The sequence below is a fragment of the Protopterus annectens genome, chromosome 5.part0 (assembly GCF_019279795.1).
Source record: "Protopterus annectens isolate FY-2018-M chromosome 5.part0, PAN1.0, whole genome shotgun sequence".
In the NCBI taxonomy this organism is placed as follows: Eukaryota; Metazoa; Chordata; order Ceratodontiformes; family Protopteridae; genus Protopterus; species Protopterus annectens.
This window is the reverse complement of record NC_056735.1, coordinates 1,182,784,614-1,182,810,038: the sequence shown is the minus strand read 5'-3', so window position 1 is coordinate 1,182,810,038 and position 25,425 is coordinate 1,182,784,614. Positions and strand designations below refer to the sequence as shown.

Sequence of the window (25,425 nt, the reverse complement as noted above, 5' to 3'; positions counted from 1 at the left end):
GAAACAGAATTTCAGCTGTGACTTCCTAGCTGTCATGATACTCACAAGGAAAAAGAGAAAGGACAGCGTATGCTTGTGCAGTATGTTTGTGTGTGTGTGTGTGTGTGTGTGTGTGTGTGTGTGTGTGTGTGTGTGTGTGTGTGTGTGTGTGTAAAACTGATTTGGAATATCTTACAGCAGTAATGTGCCTTAGAGGTGTGGCTCAAAGAAATGCACATTCCTTGTTGAATAATGGTTTCATTAAGCATATGAAACCTGTGCTTAGTCACACCCCACCCTTATCTCTCCTTAAGATGTCCCTCCCCACACATATTTAAAGCGCACTGCCACAGCAAGAAAGCTGCAGAAGTACAGCTGAACATCAAACAGAAACGTCTTGAAACTCTAAAACTTTATTATGGCTTCTGATCAGCATGTTTGGAAGAGGTACCTAAGAGGCATTAAAATCCGCCAGGACTCCAGAATTGAAGATTTTCTGCATGCAGAGAACATAATCTTCACCATCCTAGAAAGGGTAAATTCTGTGGATTACAGGTTTTTGGTTGACTATTCCAGAGATCATGCCAACTTTGAGTATTCCTTACAAACTGAGTTACATGAACTCTCCATGGAGGTACCCCTGTGGCTTGATAGTGCTGCTTTAGTCCTTGAGGCAGACTGCAAGACCCCTCGGTATGAATTAGATGGGGTGTCACATAAGCAGACACCCAGGCAAGATTTTTGTTATATTGGGGTACCAAAGGAAGGAAGCAACTTGGAACAGTGGTCCTCGGGAGGCATCTTCCATGAGACGACCAGCAGTAGTTGCAGAGGTCACATTGTCCCTGGAAAGCTTGTCAAGCTATTGAAAGAACTGATTGTTGCAGCTATTGTTTACTGCCGGCAAACTGAACAGATTAAACCAGGTAAGTGAGAGATGGTCCTTTACCTGACATGGGGCATGGGTACATTGCTGTAGTTTAACCAGCTGTGGAGGGAATACTCCAGTCAGAACACTAGTGGTGACATTGGAAACAGCCCTTTATCATGAAAACTGATATGTACACTTTTATAGTGTAATATTCATTTCTGATTTAAGACTCAAAAAGACATTATTTTCCTTTCTGCGTAACATTTTTTCAGTCATCAAGCTATTCTAAGTTTTGTTTATTCTTGTACACATGAGGCATTATTACAGTACTGAGGTTTGCTAAGGAATCTGCTAATCCTTGAGTTAAACATTTCTCTCTTATTTATTTTAATTGCTTTTACTGTCGCATCATTTTTTAAGTATTAAATATTTTGTTTTAATGCCTCATTCAGCCCAGTTAACAGATTTTTGGCATACTATTAAGTTCTACATTATTACTTATAAATATGCGATCAGGACTTATTTTTTGTTTGGATGATGTTATTTTAAAATTATGCTTATAAGGCATTCATAGCCTTCCTATTTCAGTTGAGTTATACAAACCTGTAGCTGTGACAGTTATATTTGTTAATGAACAGGATGTAATAACAAAGAAACACCCCAAGTGGATATTTTAGGTTTATTAGTTTGGCTACTTAGACTAAAGTGTCTAGTGGGGGCATGGGAAGTAGGAGTTTCTAAGAAATCCTTCCTGTCACAGAGACAGGTACAATGCTTGTTCTGGAAAGAAAATCCATGCATTCTTCCAAATTCCATCTGTACCCTTTATGACTTTTTGCAGCCCCAACCCAAAATAGACAACATTAGGATTGTAATTAATATGGAGTAAGCCTTACTAGTTCACATATACAGCACAGCTCAGAGATTCCTATTACATGAACAAGCACACACATGCACATAGACTCACACAGACATGTACACACAGTTTGTTTCTGGCATGTGCAAGTCAGTTGCTAGGCTGATGTGTACTGAGTGCTGAAATACCTGAACTAATCCTTTTTGTTATTATTGCTTTCTTTTGGAAAGTTAATATCACTTTCTTTTCATTATGACTTGCCCCCTCCCACCAACCTTTAAACAAATATAGAGATGTGGGATCCCATGTTAGACACTGTGCACACCTGTAAACTAACCTATAAAGCCATAGTCTCAGGGCTGGTTGCATGCCCATATGTGGAATCAGGATGTAATACTTGAATTCAGGTAGAAGAAGTGTATATGGTCAGTATATGGTCAGCTTTCCACTGTAGACAGTAGAGGCACTGCAATGTGTTTTTCTTGTGAATAGGTAACATTTTCATCAGGGGTGGATCAGGGAATACCTTGTAGGCCAGGCATATGTCCTCTCTCAATAAATTATATGAGACGGAATAACGGGACAGGACCTTTAGTCAGTCTGCATAAGACGTGTGTCTTATACTTTGTATTTTTTTAGTGAGAAACCTCTGGAGCTGCTCCAGTTGGTGTTAAGTGCCTGGTTAGGTACATGCAGAAGGGAGCATTATACTCAATTATAGGCCTGATGAGGGCTGAGTACAATGGCACTGTGACTTCCTTTGATCTTGATGCCATGCCTTTACTTATAAGTTGTGCAACAAAGAAGGATTTCCTCACTACTGTAGCTACCTGGTGGTCTAAGTTTAGGTTACTATCTATCTGTGTTCCTAGGTCCTTCACCACTGGGTCTACTTTTAGGGTTGTGCTATCAATATTACAATTTGCAGGGATATCTGATTTACTGAAGGGTATGATTGTGCATTTTTTAGCATTTAGTCTCGGACCATGGTTTTGGCACCAGTCGTTTGTCATTTTTAGGCCTGTCTGTAGGATGTCAACATCATTTGGGGATTCAATGATTGCTTCCAGTTTACAGTCATCAGCGAACGTGGTGAGCCAGAGGCTCCAACACTGGCCTTCACTTCAGAGAAGTATATACCAAACAGGAGGGGTCCCAACACTGACCCATGTGGAACACCACTAGTAACAGGTTTCTTATCGGAAGTGGATTCACCTATCTGGACAACATGTGTCCTGGCAGTGAACCAGTTGACTATCCATCTGATGATGTAGGGATTTATGTCTAATAACTCAGTACGTTTATCTATGATCTCCAAATGGAAGATTGTGTAAAAAGCTTTGAGCCAAGTCTAGATAAGTGGTGTGTACCATTTTACCCTCATCCATGGCCCTGATGACTTTCTCAAAGAAGTTCACCAGATTTAGCAGGCAAGACCTCCCTTTGACAAAACCAAATTGGGTCTGGTCCAGTTTTTGGAGAGTTCCTATGTTATCGATCAGGTCTATGATAATTCTCTCCATGGCTTTGCAGATAAGACTGGTCAAGCTTATGGATCTGTAGTTTCCTGGGTCAATTGATGGGCCCCCTCATGCAGAAGAACAACTGTTGCAGTCCTACATTCCTCTGGAACAAAGCCGGTTCAGAGGCTGTGATTAAAGATGGTTTGTAGTGGCCCTGATAGATTTTAGTTTTAGCTATTTAAGAAGCATCCTGGAATGTTGTTAGGACCCACTGAGGCTGTGTTTTTGGCTTTAGTGAGAGCAATAAGGACCTCTTCCCTCATAATGACTACTAGGAGATTGTTGCGAGTATTTCTTTAGGTGTGGTAGGAGGTGGTGGAAGGGAGAAGTTTGAAATGAACTTCTTAGCCAGCAGCTTTGATACATTTTCAGGCTGGGTGTAAGTGTTGATGTTCATCATTAACTCAGCACACTGCTTAGGATTCCCCCTGAGGTTACAAACATAATTAAGAAAAGCCTTGTGGTTATCTTTCACTTGGGAGGCTATCTTTGCCTCATAGTTTGCTTTGGCAGATTTGACCAGCTCTCTAATTTGTTTGTTTAGGTTGGGTTGGTGCGCATCTTTTTTGCATTCATTTGTCTGCTCCTTCTGGGCTTTGGAGAGGATTTTTTCCATCTGTTGAATAGCCTATTTATATCAGGGGTCCACCAGGGTGGTTTATTTTTACCTGTAGTCATAGGTTTGACTCGGACATTTTAGACCATTCATCACTCTAAGAATAGCAAACAAGTTTGAAGCTACTGATTTACAGATAAGTAAGTCATAGCAATTACAAATTATAAAATACATTTCTCCTTGTAGCTTATTAGTGTTTAGGGGTAAAAGAAGTATTACAAGGGAAGATACATTTCAAGCAATGAGGCCTGCTGCCTCAGTATTGATGATAATATTTTACAATTAAAAAAAAATGACCAGGCTGACTCCAAAAATCATAAAATGCATTTTCTGTTTGAAAATACAACTGCACGAGGTAAAAAAAAAAAAACAGACAGGGCTAGAAAAAAAAAAAACAGAATTATCAATATGTGTGGCAATCATGTTGATAAACTGACTGATAAATTTACTTACCTCTCAGTTATGGATAATATAAACATACAAATACATTTATTACCATATGTGAAATAGTGTAGTCACACCCAGACCTGCGCAACACCACAACCAGGGTACTGAAAGAAAATTTTAACAGTATGCCCAAAGTGATTACTGTTTTTTGTACTACTTGTTGTCTATGAGAATTTGTGCACACTATATGGATTTCAGTTTCATATTTAGGCTGACACACCAGGGAATAAAGCTGTGCTTGTGTGCTTGTTTGTGCAAGTGCATGTGTGTTTGTGTGCATGTGCAGATGTCTGTTTGCTTGTGTGTATGTGTGTGTGTGTGTGTGTGTGTGTGTGTGTGTGTGTGTGTGTGTGTGTGTGTGTGTGGTGGTGGTGGGGGGGTTGGTTGAGTTAACACCAAAGATTGAAGTACAATTTTGATATCTCTGGCAACATCCCTCCTAGTTACTAAAACATGTTTTCTGTACTGACATAATGTAAAAATCTCTTCCAGGATCTATGTGTTTTGCATGCCAGAATGTAGTGGGTAACCTTGCAGAGTCTAAGTGAAGGTTATATTTACTCATGCTACATCTGTTGACATTATTAGTGTAAACAGTTACACTCAGTTCCATCAGGGAGAAGGCTGTTCTTCAATGATCTTCTGTCATGCAGATCTTCCAGAAATTTCTTTCTTGTTTCTCTTCCCATTGTACCAGAAACTTGCCTTACTGTGATGAGAACCAGAAGGAACTTGAACAAACTTATAGTAATGCAGAATTCTGAGTAGCAGGAAGGTCGTTTGGCTTTGAGGAAAACAAAAGTTATAGTTTGCTTTGCAGGATTTATGCTTCTTCTAAAGTAGTTCTGAAAAATAAAAGCTTTCAAGTATGTGCCCTTGTTCCAGCTGTAATTTCTGGCTTCATTACTATACGCCTTTAGATGATAAATGCAGTTTAAATGGATCACTTTCATCCCTTTAATGGGAGATGAATTCTATGAAGCACACCCACACACTTTTGTTGCATTACATATGAAGACGGTTTCTACTTGAATTATTTGTTACTACTATCCTCCCAGGCATAGAACAAATGAAAAGAAAATGAGTGGTGATATTTGTATTTATTTTATTATAACGATTAAAGCTTAATAAGCACCAAGCTAAGGAATAATAATTACAGGCGAACTGATGACAAGGAAGCATTGGATGGTTTGAACTTCTTAAGATTAATTGTTCTTGTTTTCTTAACCTTCATCCCATAAACCTAACTCTTTAGCTGACTGAAACAAAGCGGAACTGTTTTTCAGTGTTGCGGGCAATGGCTGACACACATTTCTCTGTTTTAGTAATGTACTTTAACGTGTCATTTTCTACTGTTCTTTCATCTGCAAAGGTATTCTAAAAACTGCCCCTGGAAAGTAAGAAAAAAATGACAACCCATAAGGTAAGAGGGAGGGGAGGGATGACAAACAGCTGTTGTTATGAGTACTGGTGAAAAAGTGCCGATAAGTATTTGTAAACTATGATGGTACAGATTCTATTCAAATTAGTGCCCAGAAAGTCAAGAAAGAGCTTTCCTGAGTATTTAAATAGGTGAGGCTGAATCTCTGTAAGATGTCACCTCCCTTGTATTTCAAGGCTGGAGAGAGAGATTCCAGCCCTCTCTTCCATTCTGTAGTGCAGATCAAAAGGGCTTAAAGGTCATAATTGGCATGGGAGCATTTATAAAATGCAAGTCATATAGGTACTCTGGCATATTACTTGATTTTTCTCCTCTAGTCATGAACTGCAGAGCCATGAGGCTCATCTTGTCACCCAAATGTTGCATTTGACCCACAACAATTTCCTCCACTGTCAGCTGGCGGCTGCGTGGAGGAAAGTACAGTTTTGTACCTACCATAAATGTAGATGTCCGAGAGGTATGCATCTGCAGTCCTAACATATGGGTTGTCCTGCCTCAGGCAGCCCTTTGGTCGGCCGGATTCCAAAGTCTGGGTCTGGCCTCGGCTGATGTCTCACTTCACCCGACGTCATAGCTGCTGTGAATTGGGTATAAAGGCATCAGCCAATGCCATTTTCCTCAGTGTTTCTTGCCCCAGATGCCAGGTGCCCTCTAGGAAGGCTAAATTTGGATAAATGCAAATGATTCCAAACAGTAGAGAGCAAACAATATAAAAATGTATATACATATATACAAACAAATACACCATAATAGATTCCCCCAGCTAGCTACAAGATGGGTAAATACCCTAGGAGTACCACAGAGGGGAAGGAGGGCGGGTAATCCTGACTGCAGATGCATACCTCTCGGACATCTACATTTATGGTAGGTACAAAACTGTACTATGTCCTTCAAGGATGCATCTGCAGTCCTAACATATGGGTAGAATACCATAGCCAAAGTGGGGGAGGAGGCACTAAGATAAAGATGGTGTAGTTAAGATCCCTTGCAAAACAGCAGTTGCAAAACCTGCTCGGGATCTGGAGTATAAAGGAAGATTATAATGCTTGGCAAATGTATGCACGGAGCTCCAAGTAGCAGCTTCTAAAATGTCTTTGGTAGCCACTCCTCGTAGGAAAGCTGTAGTGGTGGCTGTAGCCCTTGTGGAGTGAGGCCTGATATTTTCTGGAGTTGTCTTTCCATGAAAAGAGTAGCAAAATCTAATGCAATTTCCTATCCATTTTGAGATTGTCTGTTTTGAAATTGCTTTTCCTTGCATTCCTGTTACATATGCTACCAAAAAGCTGGTCAGTTTTTCTGTTGGTCTTAGTTCTGTCCAGATAGTAGCATAATTGCCTGTGCACATCCAAAGTATGAAGTAGTCTTTCCCCCCTGTTCTGTGGGTTGGGGAAGAATGTTGGTAAGTGAATTGCTTGGTTCAATGATACTCTGGAGACCACTTTTGGCATAAAAGTAGGGTCAGTTCTCAAAGACACTCTATCCTGATGGAAGATAAGGAAGGGCTGTACTGCCATTAATGCCTGTAACTCAGAAACCCTTCTTGCTGAAGTGATTGCAAGCAGGAAAGCAGTTTTCCAAGATAAGAACTGTAATTCTGCTGTTGCTGCTGGTTCGAAAGGGGGAAGTGTTAACTTTTCCAGCACAAAGTTAAGGTCCCATGCAGGCAAAGGTGGCTTCCTTGGAGGCTTTACATTTTTAATTCCTCTCAGAAACTGCCTGAGTAGGGGATGAGAGAAGACTGGAGGATCCATGTTGTATTCTGCTGAAATTGCTGATGCATAAATCTTAATGGAGGAGTAAGACAGGCCATTGTGGAAAAGTTCTGCTAAGTATTCCAGGATGTTAGCTATGTTTGCTAATGATACATTTTCTCCTTTTGCTGCACTCCAAATGAGGTATCTTTTCCATTTGGCTGAATAAGTCTTCCTTGTGGAGGGTCTGCGAGCCTCCAGGATAATGTCTTTAACCCTCTGAGATAAATCTGGGTTATTTTGTTTTATGTAATATTCCAAGCAGCTAGCTGTAGTGTTTTCAAGTTTGGATGCAGGGTCTTGTAGTTGTTCTGTGTTAGAAGTAATGGACGTAGAGGTAGAGGCCATGCGTGTGTCCGAGACATGCTCCTCAGTAGCGGGTACCAATGCTGCCTCGGCCAATCTGGAGCTATCAGGATTATCCTCGGGTGATCTTCTTTGATCTTCAGTAGGACTTTGTACATCAAAGGAAGAGGTGGGAATGCATATGCTGTCAGGTTTTCCCAACTGAAGGATAGGGAGTCCACCTTCCAAGCAAGTGGGTGGAATGTTCTTGTGCAGAATTTCTTCAATTGGTGGTTGTGTGGGGATGCGAACAGGTCTATTTCTGGTAGTCCCCATTTCTTTGTAATGGTTTTGAAGATATCTGGATGCAGCATCCATTCGTGAGCATCCGTGGTAGTTCTGCTTAAGGTGTCTGCTAGTGAATTTTCTTTTCCTGGCAGAAATTCGGCCTGGAGTTGAATGTTGAGGTCCAGGGCCAAGTTCCACAGGTCCATTGCCATCCAGCATAGAGGATATGAGTGTGTACCTCCCTGTTTGTTGATGTACCACATGACTGTGGTGTTGTCCGTCCTTATCAGCAAGTGACCTTGTTGAAGAAATGGTCTGAATGTCTGGATTGCATGTTTCACTGCCAGCATCTCCTTTTGATTTATGTGTAGATTCAGCTGGTCTTGTGTCCATAGGCCTTGTATGCACTTGTCCACCATGTGCGCCCCCCAGCCTAGGTCTGAGGCATCCGTGGTGATGGTCTGGTTTGGATGAGGTTTGTGGAAAGGCAATCCTCTGTTTGACTGACAGGCCTGAGCCCACCACAGGAATTCTTGCTTCAGGCATGGAATTATTGGAATCTGGGCTTCTAGACTGTGCTTGTGTTGAGACCATACATCCCTTAGGTACCATTGCAACTTTCTCATATGCAGCCTGGCATGCGGAATCAATATTATGCAGGATGCCATGTAACCCAGGGCTTGCAGGACTTTCCTTGCGGTAAGCTGGGTCTGTGTTGTTAATGCCATGAAATAGAGTGGTAGTTGCTTTTGTTTTTCTTCTGTGAGAAATGCCATCTGATTTGATGTGTCCAGTTCTGCACCCAAGAAAGTTATCCTTTGGGATGGTACCAGCCTTGACTTTTTCATGTTGACTGTGTATCCCAAGGCTTGCAGCAGTTGTATAACCTTTTCCAAATCTTTTGTTAATTTGGTCTTGTTGTCCACTTGTATTAGGCAGTCGTCCAGGTATGGGTAAATCTGAATTCCCTGAAGCCTGCAATGAGCAATTACTGATGCCAGGCATTTCGTGAATACTCTGGGCGCAGTAGATAAGCCAAAGGGCAATGCTGAGAATTGATAATGCTCTGATCCTGCAAGAAATCTGAGGTGCCTTCTGCAATCTGGTCGTATAGGGACGTGCAGGTATGCCTCCTTGAGATCTAGAGTCACCAGCCAAGACTCCTTGCCCAGCATGGGAAGAAGTTGCTGTAGGGTCAGCATTTTGAATTTTGGAACAATGAGATATGTGTTCAGAGCGGACAGGTCGAGAATAGGCCTCCATTGATTTTCTTTTCTTGGTACAAGGAAAAGTCTGGAGTAAAATCCTTGTCCTTGTTCCATAGGCGGTACCTTTTCTATAGCTCTCATCCTTAGTAGTTGGTTGATTTGTCTTAGAGCGTTTGTTTTTTGGCTTGGTGGTAGGTTTGGCATTCCTCTCGTTTTTGGTAGAGCGTGGAAGTGAAACCTGTAGCCTTTGTCTATTGTCTGTAAAATCCATTTGTCTCCTGTAGTGTAATGCCAGTTTACGGAAAATAAGGCTAGCTTTCCGCCCAAGGGTGCTTCCAGTTGTTCCCTGGTAGGCGGCATCAGAGCCAAGTCATTGTGTCTGTCCTGTGGAAGTGGTTGTAGCTGAATCTGTGGCAGTACTTCTCTGGATGTTAGGCTGCCACTGACGTCCCCTGTAGGTACCCCTGGATTGACCTCTGCCTCTAGGGCGCCTATTTCTGCCTCTCTGTGCTCTGGAGGTGTCTGGAAAGGACCAATTCTTCGAATGCCAATTTCTACTAAACCTCGGAGGTTGGACCTGTAAGAAATCCTTGACTGTTTGGACAGATTTTGCTTTTTCTTCCACCTTCTTTAACACCTGCTGTGCAGGGGAGCCAGACAAACTTTGTTTCTCCATAGGAGCATCTAGGAGTTTTGACTTAACATGGTCTGGTAAGGATTGCTCTTTTAACCAGGCATGCCTTCTAATCACTGTTCCAGTCATAGCTGATCTAAAGGAAGCCTCCAGTGCATCATAGCCACATTTTAAGGAATGGTTACTGACCTGCTGAGTGTTATGTACCAAATCCTGAAGGGACTTATGGTCTATAGGTTCAGGAGAGGACAGTTTTTTATTTAGCTGGTCTAACAAAAATTCCTGGTACTGAATCATGTGAAATTGACAGTTTAAGGCCCTGGCCGAAAGAGTAGCAGAAGTATAAACTTTTTTACCCCATCTCGCTAATGCTCTAGATTCTCTTTCAGAGGGGAGGGTTTTTTTTGCAGAGGCAGCTGCTACAGCTTTGGGGCCCTGAGAAATGGTTTCAGGATCTGCGATAGGAGCCTTATACAAATGGAAGTGTGTATCCGGGACCCTGTAATATCTGTCGGGCTTGGCAGGGGCCGGAGGGAGAGAATCAGGGGCAGTACAGGCATCATTATATGCATCATCAACAACTGTCAGTACTGGAGGAATGGCTAAAGGCCTATGCTGTGGTAAATGTAAAAAGGTCCTTAGCCTTTTCCTTGAATCTGAAAAATCCTGGCCCTGCCATTGAAAATGTTCTCTCATAGCATGTAAGGTTTCCCCAAAAGAAAATTCTTCAGGAGGAGAGGCAGAAGGAATGGAGTCTTCTGCATCAGAATCCTCATAAGGAGAGTATGGGCCTTCTGGAGGGTCTGAGTTATCTGAGTCATCCAAGGAATAGTCTGTAGAAACAGGATCTGGGGACTCAGTTCTAGGCCTCTTCTCTGGAGGGGGTTGAGAGGCCCTGTCAGGGTGAGGTTGGGATCCCCTGATCAAAGAAATGAGATCCTCAGCCAGGCTGAGCATTTGGGAACTAGAGGAAGGCCTGTGTGAGGGGGTTTTAGCAGGCAAGGCCTTAGAAGATTTAGCTGCTTTAGCCCTGGAAAAGCCTTGATAGACATAGATGCAGGGGGCCTAGCAGCTCCACGTGCAGGGGTAGATATGTCTAAAGGAATAGTTTCTGATAAGTCCTGGGTGCCTGCTACAGCAGGGATAATTTCAGTAGCAGATTCAGCCATGCTCTGTGAGGCCTCGGCTATCGGAGGCCTGCTTTCGGCCGAAGGAAGAACCGAGGACTCGGTTTCAGCCGAAACCGAGACACTCGCGGTTGGCTTAACCGTGGTTTCAGCCGAAACCGCGGACCGCGAGTGTCGGTCCTTTTCCTTACGCTTTTTAGCTAATTGTGAAGTCAGAGTCTCCGACGGCATTTTGTATGCAAAAGCGGGACCAAAAAACTCCTCTGCAAACTCCGACCGACGTCTAAGTGTCCGTCGGTTGAAGGAAGCACAGGCTAGACAAGCTGATACGTCGTGGTCTGGGCCTAAGCAAGGAAGGCAGTAAGAGTGGAAATACTTATGAGGTATTTGTTTCCCACAAGTTAAACAATTATTTACTTTTTCTGACATCGGCTGAGGCAAGAAAGAGTCCCCAACGGGGTACTTAGCTTTTTAGAAGTCTTCGGTAGTAGAAATCTCTGGATCTGACCGACCGGCACTTGCGAACAGCTTCTGCTTCGGGCACCACGTGGCAAGAAAGACTGAGGAAAATGGCGTCGGCTGATGCCTTTATACCCAATTCACAGCAGCTATGACGTCGGGTGAAGTGCGACATCAGCCGAGGCCAGACCCAGACTTTGGAATCCGGCCGACCGAAGGGCTGCCTGAGGCAGGACAACCCATATGTTAGGACTGCAGATGCATCCTTGAAGGACATCACCACACTATCCATGTCCCAACTGAGACCCTTGATACATGAGAGCATCTTATGAAGTGGTGGGCTCCCTTGTTTGTTGAAGAACTCATTTCAGAGCTCTCTGCACTTGCTAAGGCTAGCAGTGTAGCACTGCTTGGGTCACTGCACTGACCATTGAGATGCATTTAAGTCTGCATGTTATGAAGACAGCTTGTCAGTAAAGTACACACACACACACACACACACACACACACACACACACACACACACACACACACACACACACACACACACACATATGCGCGCTCACACACAGACCATTGCTTTTTAAAAATGATGCAGGTTTTAACATCAGGAGGTTTTCAGAGCCTGGACTTAGTACTGGCTGCTCCCCCTCACATTAGCTGCATGGTACATCTCTCTTAGGTAAGGTGTCATGTTGTAACAGTGTGGAGGCTTTGTAAGTAACAAAAATGGAAGATAAGTATTCAGTGACAGGTAAAGAAATGTTGCTTGTTCAACCTGAATACTTTGGCAAGTTGCCTTGCAGTTTAATCTGTCTTCAGCATGCAAAATTCAACACTCTTGACTGTTAAATTGTGAAAGGCTTTTCTGATCAGACAGTACATTTAACATATATTTTGGCCTATCTTAACCTAAAAATGTGGTTCATCAGCAAGGTGCAATGTCTGCCAGCTAATAATGAAAATATGAGAACAAAAAAAAAATTGCACCTGGTAAATTGTGTAAATCTTTTCCAGAGACAGAAATCTGTATATATTCTGCAGTTTACCCCCTCCACTCATTCTGAACCACATGGGAAAGGCCACAACCACACCTATGTATTAAGTCCTTGTCAAATTATCACTGTTTGTAGCCTTCTTATATTTGGAGAAGAAAATACCATTGCAGTAACCTCCTTATGTCCATACCTGTAAACAAACCTATAAACCCGTAACCTCAGGGCTGGTTGCATGTCCTTATGTGGAATCTGGATGGAATACCTAAATTCAGGCAACAATAGCAGATATGGCAGTGATTCTAATTCTCTTGTATATATGTTATATGTATATTGTTTGCCTAGGTCAGAGGTGTAAGATGAGGTGGGGTGGGACAGAAGGGAAGGTTGCCTGAGTGCCAAATTGAAGGGGGTGCCAATCTGTGCAAGCAGCTTAAAAAGTAAATATTTGACAGTTTGCAAGCTGTCAAACTGTTCTTTTTTTAAGGTATAAACAAAAAAATGAGTTTGTTAAATAATGTAGCGATCTTATGTATGATACAATTTGTATGCTGTTATTAAGCTTCTGATTGCTTAAAGACAGTTCGGGATGGTGGTGCCAAATGTTTGCCATGCCTGGTGCACCAACTGCCGTGTTACAACTCTGCAAATGGCATCAGGTAAAAAGGATCTGAAATGGAAAAATTGTTATCATTTTAATAATCCATTGGTGCTTTTTTTCTGAGAATGCAGACTTGGATAGCCCCAACTCTGAAAAACTAGTGTGAAAGAGCAGAACAAGTTGCTTAACAAAGCCTTTGGCAGTTAAAAATGCATATGTGATTTGTGGGTCTGCTGTTTTTAAAAAGAATACACAAAAGGCACAACTGCTGAGTGCTGTTATGGCTGCTGTTACCCACAAAAGGGTTTGTGTTGTCATCAGATGGAGGTTTTATGGATAGGTAGGCTGTGAGAAGCAGATGCTGGGACGCTTTGCAGTCTTGTAATGTGAATATATCCCACATATGAATGCTGGTATGACAAATCTGTCAGTGGATAATAGCATACCTTTTAATCTCTTAGCCCAAGAAATTTGGATAAAGCCAAAAATAGTGGGGGCAACTTTGAAAGTTACTAGAGTAATAGGCTTTTCATTAGCATATATTTTCCGAAGGATATGAAATTTGAAACTCAAATGCTTGCCGTTATTTAGTGATGTCAGTCCTTAATGATTTGACAGAAATCTATAAATCACAAAAATTTATAAGGAATGCACCAAATATTTGGGACAAAAACCTGGAAAATCTGTGAAAATTCGAACAGTCGAGAGGTATGGATACTAGAGTAGAAACAATGCAAAAAAGGTAAAAAGTAGGCACTTGTGAAGATCTAAGCCATACATTTCAATTGTCCTTCAGTTTGCAGAATGTCCTTAATTTTTCTTAATATTTTTGGCCTGCTCATTATATATTTTTTTTTATTTCTTGGTAAATTATTGAGGATTACAGTCAGTCAATAGCACCATACGCTAGAGTTTTATACTTCATATTGTTCACAATATGCACATTTATGCAAAACCAGTTTGTTCTGTTAAACAAGTGAATTAAAATAAGATTTAAAAATTATCACTGATTCTGGAACATTGTTCTCCCATTATTTTAGCTTTATGCATAATTCCTTTATGAAGAAGTTAAAAGGTGTGGTCCATGCACGCAGGATGAAAAGAAGTATAGAGGGGCAGTGATATGGGAATCCAATTCTGCTTTGTTACATAAATATACTGTACGTTAAAAATAAACGTAACTGTCCTGTAGGGCGCGTGTGTGTGTATTATGTGATAGACTAGTTCTCTACATTATTTCATTTTGTTGCTGAGATATTCTGCAGCCCTCCTGTGGCCCTGAGTCAGAGATACTGGGTGTTATAAAATGGATGAATGAATAAATAAAGATCAAGATAAAATACAGCTGTTCTAATAATTATCATTCTTATTACATGTTCAAATGTATCACATAACTCCATGTTCTCCTGTTATTTAGCAATCTTTCTTCTGTCTATAGCTGCCTGTATTTCTATGGAAGTCTGCTGACTTTTCTCAGTATAAAAATACGACAATATTCCATCTTTAGAGCTGAATGAGGGGTGTAGTTTGTACTTCGGAGAAATACAGGAGCAGCCTTTTAGGTAAAGGTGCATCAAGGCACACAGTTTGCTCATCTGCCTTTTACTTGGCTTATATATCAATCCTAGTTAAACAGTAGCATACACTTGTTTAACCCTCATATGAATTTCTTTTTATTTGCCCTATATTTTAATGAATGCTTAAAGAAAATAAAGTGTTGTTTTTGGCACAACACCAAAATGTAAAAGCTTACCTAACCATGCAGGACTTCCTACATTCAACAAATCAAATGCTGAACATCTGTAGTCCATTAAATATCTAGGCCAAACTCGCAGTGCTTTATTAATTACACCCATTCAAAACAACACCATAAAATAAAAAAAATGCAACTTTATATTATTATCAAAAATCTCCCACTTCATTACCCTGAAAGGAGAGCAACAGTAGGTTAAAGTATAGTGGCTCAAACCTAATCCTATTTGTTATGTTCTCACAATTTTACCCTAGCTACCTGTGAAGAAATCTTTTCTAAAGCTAGCTTCTGCATCCTGGAACAGTCTTCCTGGGAAAATCACTGAACTACAGGATATCTGATTATTTAAAAAACAATTAAAGGCACATTTGATGAATGACAGTTAATTCACGTTTTCAAGATACTGGATAAAATGTGTAGCAGAACAACCCTACCTTTATCACAACATTCCACCCTTCCTTTATCACAACATTCCAGCCTATTCTCTTCAGATGACTGACTTTACTACTTTTATGTTGCTAATTGTAATTCTGAAGTTTTTGTCATATCTCCTCTTCTTTATGTCAATTGTTTTGTTGCAAATATGAATATCTGCTCTTTTTGTACCTCTTTATGAGTTGTGACTGTCTTACTGCCTGTGTAATGGCTAAAAGGGGTCTTGTAACAGCCCACCATCTCAGTTAATATAATATAAATAAATAAATGAATAAGAATATTTACCATCTGTCTGAAACAGCACAGTTTGTCTACTGAAGTACACTTATAATTACAACCCCCCCCCTGACTGTTTGATATTGTTATGATGGGAAACTTTGAGCACTGGAGCCATCCTTAGTGATATACCTTTCCTTTTACCCTCCTTTCCCTGGTTAGAAAGCAAAATAAATACCTAAAGCTCAAATGAATAACATTTGCTGGACCAAAAAAACAGAAGCTGTATGTCTACTTACCTTATCACTGTAGGCAGAGCGTATTCTTCCAGAGGTATGATGGGTGACCTTCCTGAGTTTAGCTTGAGACAGACTGAAGTGGCTTCTGGTTACTCTTAAATTCTTAAACTCATCTGCTGACTAATTCACTGTATCTGTTTTCTGTTCTTAACTATGGCTTTACTATAGCTTGCACAACTGACCTACTGTAATATTGCATATGCATTCAGTACTAGCCAACATTAAGCTCCCTCATCTACAAAAAGTGGCGGTGATGACCCAGCAGGTCACACAAATAGTTGTTATGTTAGGTGTGCTTTAGCAAGTTAGTTTTACAACTGGAGTAGTTTTATATAAAAAAAACTGTTTTGTTAGATTCTGAACAAAGGAAAATGCCTTTAGCATCACTGTGTGCTTGTGGGTCTACTTCTAAATTTTGAACTTTCAAAACATCAACTTTCTTATGGTTGAGACCATGAGATCGAAGTTATAGAACTTCAAAACGATTAAATGGAGATCGCTGTACAGCGAGAAGCAGTATATTTACCATTTCCCTTGCTGTAGTGCGATCTCGGAGTTGGTATATTTAATCAGCAGCAGATGTGGGGGTGCAGGGGGCTTGCCCCCCCCTGCAAAAACGTAAAAAACATATTTTTTTGTTTTTATTATTTTTTTTTATTTAAATTTCAAAGTTTCAAAACTTTGAACTTATGGTCTCGACCATAAGAAAGCCAACATTTTGAATGTTCAAAATTTAGAAGTAAAAAACAGATTTTTTGTTTTTATTTTGCTTTTATTTAAATTTTGAAGTTTCAAAACTCTGATCTTATGGTCTTGACCATAAGAAAGTCTATGTTTTGAAAGTTTGAAATTTAGAAGTAGACCCGTGCTTGAATATGTGTACATCCATGCACTATTTTACAATTGTCCTCTTTGCAGCAATTCTCTCCTATTTACCGTATACCAAGGAAATTCCCTAAGTTAGGTTGTAGAACACCTCTATCTCACATTATTTAGTGATTTCAGTCCTCAATGTTTTGCCAGGAAAACCACTAATTTTACAAGGAACAGACAAATATATGAGGGAAAAACATGGACATTCTATGAAATTTGGATAGTTGAGATGTATACCTCCCTTTGTTTACCAACAGATGTTTCTCTATATGGGGAGCTCAGGAGCCAACATCACTGGAAGTGTTGTGATGATAATGTACAAAATACTTCAAAGTCAACAGCTGCACTGGGCTAAAGCCTTTCCTCTATGGGGCTATTATGCAGGCAAGTAAACCAAGGTATGATCCTGATGTAACAAATTTTCACTCTGTGGATTGTCCTCTTGGCTACATAATTGCTCTGGGGAAATTTGGGAGTGCTAGTTATGTAAGTAAAGATATAGTTTGCTGCAGAATTTGCAGATTAGATAATTGTTATTGCGCCATGTGACATGATCAGCATCTAGCTCCTGCCAGTGTCCAGTTGGTAGCCTAGTGGGCAGTAGGGGTTCTTTTGCACTTGTCATTTCATTAATGCACGCACCAGAAACTGGAGTCTTGGCCACCATACTCATCTGCTCATTCATGGCATGCACCCTATTGTCCCTCATGTATTTATATACCCTGTTGTTTCTCATAACTGAAGAAATAATTTGTTGCCTCTGAAAAGATGCCCATAATGTGCAGTTAGAGCTGATGTTTCAGTCCATTTGTGTTTTCAGAACCCCCCTAGCCTCTTCTGCATATTTTTGTTATTTGCTGACATGAAGGGTTTACTTTCCAGACGTCAGTTAAATAACTAAAATATTTCTGTAAATGTATCTGCTTTTTTCCCGATTTCATGCAAAGCAAGGCACAGAGGGTTATAAATGCATAAGTTATCAGTTGTATGTGGAGTCTTTGGTTCCAAGACAGACACATATCTACTGCTTTGCTAACCAGTAATCTAAAAGCTCGTTGTGATCCATTTTCCTTTCAGAATTATTCCAGGGTCTTCTTCTTCTTTCGGCTTTTCCTGGTTAGGGGTCACCACAGCAGATCTCCTGTCCGCTCATGATTGGCAGTGGAGTTTTACAGTGTCAAGTTACCAGCCTGGTGCCCAACCTTCCACAGAAGGCACACACTCACACCTAGGGCCAATTTAGAGTGTCCAATCTACCTACAGCATGTCTTTGGGATGTGGGAGGAAACTCACGTGACCACAGGGAGGACATGCAGACTCTGCACAGAAGGCACCCCAGCTGAGAATTGAACCAAAGAACCTCTTGCTGTGAAGCGGCAACACTAACCACTGCACCACCGTGGCCGCCCAGCTATTCCAGGGTAAAAGTGTTAAACTTTTCACATGCACAGGGGATAACTAGTACTTCCTCTTTTCTTTAGCAATGCTGCTCCTGTTGTTCTAGCAACTTTCTAAGTTTATAGGAGCAATTTTTAAAATTTGTCCCTACTTTTGTGTCTTTGTTCCCCATTATTTCTGGCTTTGTCAAGAGGTTGAGAAGTATGTCTTGGCATAATTGTTAAATTCAGTTAGGCTCTTCAATGGTCTCCTGGACCACATGCCCAGTAACTTCCTATGAACTCCAGAGGAGCATGGTCATAAAGTAACAGCAAGAATCAAAATGTACAATACCATAGTACTGCATTACCTTTATATCTCCTTACCTGATAAAATGGAAGAAAGGAGTGTGGGGACTTGCAGATGTGGCGAGCACAGTTTAATGACAACAATTTTGATAAATGATGAATCGGTGATGGTACGTGCTCCTTTTTGTGGCAATGCTTCAAGTCTGAATGAGGCTATATCTAAAAGGGAATACTGTGGGAAGGTTGTGGCCACAAGTACCTTTGGTGTGAGCATTGCAGCTGGACTGCCACAGCAACAACAACAAACAAGAAACATTGCTGCTACTGTGGTGTATGCAGTAGTGATATAAGTTAGTACTGTTTTGTCCTCATCACATATGTCAGTGTAGACACTGCTAACTGTTGATGCACACAGCGCACATTGTTATTAATATCACTGGAGTGCTCACATGCGTAGAGGAACTAAATGTGTTGGCGTATCTACTGTAACTGTGTAGCTCCTGCCCATTGTCCTGTAGCCATCATCCTGGTATTCTGTGTGGGATACTTGTACTATCTCTGCTATTACATTTCAGTAGCAATCAGCCTAGCTCCCTGATGTGTGTTCTGCACATGCCTAGACTACATTTTTGTGATGCTCTACTGTTACTACTGTCAGTTGTTAGCACCTGCCATGACCATGCTTTCTCCTTCCCAGATGAGTAGTATGTATGACTTATGACCATGTTGTTTTAGTTCATGGGTCATGACCTCCCCACATTATTCCATCTGAAAATATTTTTACTTCTCTGTTTGGATTATGTAATGCACCAACATACATTGATGACAATTCTGTCTCTAACCTCATAAATACTTGTTCCTCAGGTCCCCAGTACTAATAAGTTTTGTAGTTGGGAATAAAATTCTGTAGGAACCTTCTCAGCTCTCTTTTGTTTCATGGCTTTGTGGTCATATCTGGACCTGGCTTTATTCATTCATTCATTCAGATGATAAAATATGTTTAAAAAATCAGTTTGGATTTTCCATATTCACACATATCCACATCTAGAATGATGCCTGTTGTTTCAGCAGCAAGGTGCACCTCATGGTATCATACTAAGTGTCCACCTTGAAGACATCAGGCTTCACCTTCCAACCCATTGGTCACTCTGATATAACTTTTATAATTTGTGAATGCTTGGGAGCAGAAGTACTCTGAAAAGCACATGGCTGAGGAAGTATCTTTCAATGGAGAAAAACAAATTGTGTTTTGTTTGCTCCTCCATCATGGCACTCTGCTAAATCTCAGGCTGACATCTTAACTTGCTGAATATTTGAGCACCAGCCAACAGACCTGGCTTGGATACGTTATAACAAAGCAGCTGCTAATAACCTTTCATTTTCTAAAATTAAGACAATCCACCTTACTATAACACATTTTTATTCCATCTTACATTAAATGGTTTTGTTAGACAGAAAAAATCTTTTCTTCAACATTTCAGACAAACTCAGGATGACTCACTTTAACATAAAAACAAGGAAACACACTGACTAATTTTATCATGAAGGGACAGACTCAAGCTGATTCCAACAGGAAAATGCAAAATGCTTCTTTTCTGCATAACAGAGAAAAATTAAACAGCACAAACGTTTACCATGTAGTACCTGCAAATCCATAATTTTCAGTACACAAACCTGAAACAAAACCTTATAGTCTATTAGTTTTCTGCATGATTCAAAACTTATACAATCCTTTAACTCGGTCGCACCTAGTTGGCGTGGAATATCACATCTCCAGCAGACTACACACATTCTTAAAATCCTCAGCATTTTCTGGAAAAAAAAAACAAATAAGAAACATAATCCAAACAAATATGAGTAGTAAATATTATTCAACAGCAATGTGCTCAGCAAAAAGTGTTCTGTACATTTATAAGAGTAAGTGCATTCACAGTCTTTATATCAGTACTGCAATATATTATAATGCAGTAAAATCTGGAATGATTAAACAGAACTCTTATCCTTAATTGTCAAAACCCAGAAGAATATAGAAATAAGCTGACAGATAAGTTTTATGATTTTCTAAACACCCTCTTTCCCCAATCACAAGACTTTTAACCCCCCCCCCCCCAAAAAAAAAAAAAAAAAAATTGGTTCACTCATCTCAAATGCCTCCTCAAACTAAAAAATCAAGCCTGGACTTGCTTGGAAAATCTCTTATGGTCCTCAATGCAAAACAAGATTGCTTACCCAACAAGCAAAGAAAGATATTAGAAGTCAGTAATCTAACTATCCCAGCAGTCCTCACATTTAGGCAAGCCAAAGTCGTTTTTGAACCAGTTAAATAACTTAATGGTTGACATACTACTACTAGTTTGTAGCGAAAACCACAGCAGGAAACGGATTGGAACCAACGTTTCTTTAGTAATCCAGTTTTTATTCAAATAGAGCCAGTAAAAACAAATAGTTTCAATAGAGCCGATAAAAACAAGTATTACGGTTCTGTTCTTCACTCAAAACGTAAACCACAAAAGAATAATTCCAGTAGATCAAGCGCTTTCTCCCGGGCTTTTTCAAGATAGTTTTACTAAGCAACCTATATGCTTATATACCCCATGGTTGATTAATTAATTGTGTAATTGTTTCATTAAGACCTTTCCAAGTGTTTCTATGCTTAAAGCTATATTCCCTTCATAGAAATGTTAAAAATATTAAAAATGTTTTTAACATTTCTATGAAGGGAATATAGCTTTAAGCATAGAAACACTTGGAAAGGTCTTAATGAAACAATTACACAATTAATTAATCAACCATGGGGTATATAAGCATATAGGTTGCTTAGTAAAACTATCTTGAAAAAGCCCGGGAGAAAGCGCTTGATCTACTGGAATTATTCTTTTGTGGTTTACGTTTTGAGTGAAGAACAGAACCGTAATACTTGTTTTTATCGGCTCTATTGAAACTATTTGTTTTTACTGGCTCTATTTGAATAAAAACTGGATTACTAAAGAAACGTTGGTTCCAATCCGTTTCCTGCTGTGGTTTTCGCTACAAACCTTGAGGTTGTCCTGCATTGTTCTTGTATACTACTACTAGTAATAATTTATTATTATTATTATTCATATATATATCCAGCTGCATTCAGTCTACCTCAGGTCACCTATACTCCCAGATCTTACTCAAAGAATGTGTCTCAGCTCCCTTTACTAACATATGTAACTCCAGCCACAATCATTATACAGAAGACCTTCTCCTGTATATATCCCCTTCCTATTTTAGTGGATTACACCCAAAGATATTGAACAACAACTTGATAAAATACTGTACCCCGAGTTGTAGCCAGTTTACACTGTGATCAGCACATCATTGGAAAGAACAACTACAGCCTGTGTAACATAGGTCATACTGTCATCATAGGTCATTACTAAGCATCCATTCAGGAGACCATTAAGGAGCCTAGCTCAAAGTCCCACTTGCTGCAAGCACTGTCTAGTTAAGTGACTTACTTAGAGTCACATAGCAGGAAAGTGAAGGCTGAGAGAATCAGATCTTGTACCACAGGATTATTGTTAACAGCTCACAGCCTTAATCCTGTTCTGTGACAAAATATCATAACTTCTATCCAGGAAAATAACCACTCCCATACCAAAGGCCAACTCCCCATCTGATATCCCATTTCTCCACACTTTAGGCAATGCACTTGAAACATTGATTTACTTACAACTGCCCAACTGTTTCAAACTTTATGCTGTGGTTTCTGGCCACCACCATGTTTTCTGGTCAAGTAGGAGTGCAGTGACTGCATTTTGAACCTTAATTGATCACAGTTTACTTAATATGGAAAAAAGACAATCTCGTGATAGCTTATCTTTTCTAGATCTAACAGAAGCATTTAGTTTGGTGGACCATACCCTTCTTCATACTATTCTCACAAATGCAGACTTTAATCCCACAGCAACAAATTGGTTTTAAAACTACATTTGTTCATAGGTGTGTAGTAGGCTAATGGCCCTGGAGCCTTTACAAGCCTAGCCCATAGAAGTGCCCTGGCATTGTGCCGCCTGATGTTAGGTCCCAGTGCCTCTATCAAGTAGAGCTACTGGAGTGATCCCCAGAGACAATTCAAAGTCAAAATCAGATTATCAATTTCTGATTAGTCACAAGTCAAACAGGGAATACTGCAGGGTTTTATTCTTGCTCCTCTGTCTTTCTCATTGTTTGTTAACCACCTCACTACAAATTTCCAAGTCTGTATTACTTTTTACAGATGAGATGGTTCTCTACAGATTTAATTCTAATCCTGATACAATAAAATGCCAGTTGAGCAAGATTTCTCTGCATTGACGTACTGGCTACAGAGCACCCATTTGCTACTAAATAAAATCAAAACAAAAGCTGTGATCTTTCACACATCACACAACAATGCAAATCTGTACTTTATAACTGGCAAGTAACAACTAAAGGTAACACAATATTAGAATGTATCAATTATTTCTACACATATTTGACTTGATCGTAAATTAGACTTTCAACATTATGTTTGTCTAACTAAAATGAAAATAAATAAAACTCTTCTGGATCAAAAAAAACCTCACACTTTTTTAGCTGCTAAGGAAAGAAATACTATGGAGAACATCATATACCTTCTTCAACTTGAATGGACTCTCACTAATAGCATACACCTCCCAAAAACACTCTACAGACTACTACCAGTAGTATTTGTAAATGTATTACCCCAGCACCTCACAGAGAACACCATTGCTTTGTTCTTTCAAAAGCAAACAGCTTCTTATTCAACAAAGATGTGACCTTCTACTAGGTTCCCAACTTTACAAACTATTAACAATTAAATGTTTTCCCAGCTTGCCATCAAAGTGAAATAAACTGCAGATTATGACCTTTATCCTCATCTGCCTCTCCCCTCAGATTTAACTTGTAACCCTCCACCAAAGTGATTATGGATTCTTTGTGCTAGAACTTAAACTTTGGGAATTAATTTCATCTAATATCAAATGCTGAATACTTAACTCATAACCTCACTCAAACATCACCAAACTAAACCGCTGGCTGTAAATGCACCTTAAACACTCAGCCAGTCTAAGGTCTTCCCTTATTCTGCACCCTACTAAAGATATTCTCCCTCCTTCCTATAACATCTGTTTCAGATGTTTCATCAGTTCAAGACTAAATCATCCCTCTTTTCTACACTTATCCTCTTCCCAGCCTCACAAATGATTCCCTACATTTGCTACAAGTTATCCATCTTTAATCTACACCTCATCCCACGTCAGTCCTTTACTCCTTTTACCACTGCTTATCCAGATTTTACCTAAACTTCCTCTCACCCCATCCTACCTCTGTCCTTTCCTCCTACATCTTTTGTAAATGCTGTAAATATTACACAGTTATCAGTTACAGTCACAATGTGTGAAATTCTGTATGCTGTTTTATTAATACATATTAACTGTCTTAATGTTAAACATTTTAGCTTTGCATCTTACAAAAACATTTGTATCTTCAGATATTTATGTTTATCTATATCTATCTGTATCTATAGCTACATCTCTATACATCTATCTCTATCTATATATGTAAATATAAACTGTCTTTGTTTTATATTATTGTGTAGTTCTAACTTTGTTTTGTTACATTACCCCGAGGTGTATCTAAAACTTCAGCAGTGACAATCATCTAGAGCCAAGGTTTACACTGCCAGGTGTCTAGCCCACCGCAGTATTCTTCCACACCACACACTCTCATGCACACTGACACCTATGGCCAATTTAGAGTGCCCAGTCCACCCCACCTACTGCATGTCTTTGGAACATGGGAGGAAACCAGGGCACCTGCAGGAAACCCATGCAAACACAAGGAGGACATGGAGACTCCACACAGAAGGCACCCCAGCCGAGAATCGAACTGGGGAACCTCTTGCTGTGAGGCAACAATGCTATCTACTGTACCACTGTGTTACCTTCTGCTACTGTGCTGCCCTAATTAACAAATAAATTAAATTACAAAATGAAATTGGCTGCGTTGGGATTTCATTACTCTGCATCTATAGCCTCCCTTTGGTCAGTAAGCATAATGCAATGCCCTGCAGTGTGGACCTTAATGTGTTTACATTGCTTAGCTAAAGCACTTGTGCTTATCTAATCCTAATGCACTGGACTGCCATGCTGATCTTTTCCCAGGTGATGTGGTCTTGGAAAGATTCACCCAATTCCCTTGCTCTAGGATGGGTGAGCTGGCATCAACCTCTTCACCGTAATCTCTTCCTGGATAAATGCTTCACATCCATGGTGCTACTCGAACCTGGGTTATTTGGGGCACAGTCAGGGCATTATCCCTCTGTTACTGGGAGCTGGCCATGCTCTCTGCATGGTCATCATGCTGACAGCTCAGGATATTGCCACTCTGAAAATGGGCATACAACTGTTGGTCTAAAGCTTGAGGCTTGGGTAGCCACCTAACCACTTATTTAACACTGCTCAATGTCTTCCTGCTACTGGAGAAGTTGGCTGGATATTACTGTATATTTAGTATTAAGATTAGATGATAGTTATTATGTATGTATCTCCACCTGCCTTTGTTGGCCAGTCCCCCAACCTGCTCTTCAAAAAGATAAGTAAGATATTACAACATAAATGAAATAGTTGTGCTACCTGGCAATATGGTCCCTGAAATGCTTAATGCTGTCTAGAATATTTCTGGTGAACTGTGATGAAAATGAAACTAAATCTTCTCAGTAACTTGGAGTTCTGTCCTGCATAGTTGAAACCAAGGTCTGAAGTGGTAACATTCAGATCAGCTTTGTAAACTTTGCTAGACAGCGTAGCATAACACACCTGAACCTGTTGCCATTTTAATGAATAGTGCCCTTATCATTTTCACCTCCTTTTATTCTTTATGGCCCGTTTCACTATTTCTTATTTTTTCATCATTTATTTCTGTTTATTTCCACCCATTTCTCTTGTTTTCTCTCTCTCACTTTTTTCCCTCTGCTTTGTTTGTTTATTCTATTTTCTAAGCAGGAAGGCCCACTACCTAGAAATATCTCTTTTTTCAGAGGAGCATTCTACAGCTCCAACCAAGTCATAGGGA

General features: G+C 40.1%; 1 protein-coding gene across 1 annotated transcript in view; it reads left to right on the top strand.

The window, feature by feature from the left end:
* Positions 1-334: 334 nt before the first annotated feature.
* The window catches only part of MAB21L4 (mab-21 like 4), a 62,604-nt gene continuing 37,513 nt past the window's right edge, over positions 335-25,425 (top strand). The window contains exon 1 of the mRNA XM_044071051.1: positions 335-905. Coding sequence (XP_043926986.1) covers positions 398-905 — 508 coding nt within the window. The 5' untranslated portion in view covers positions 335-397. The remainder of the gene's footprint in view (positions 906-25,425) is intronic.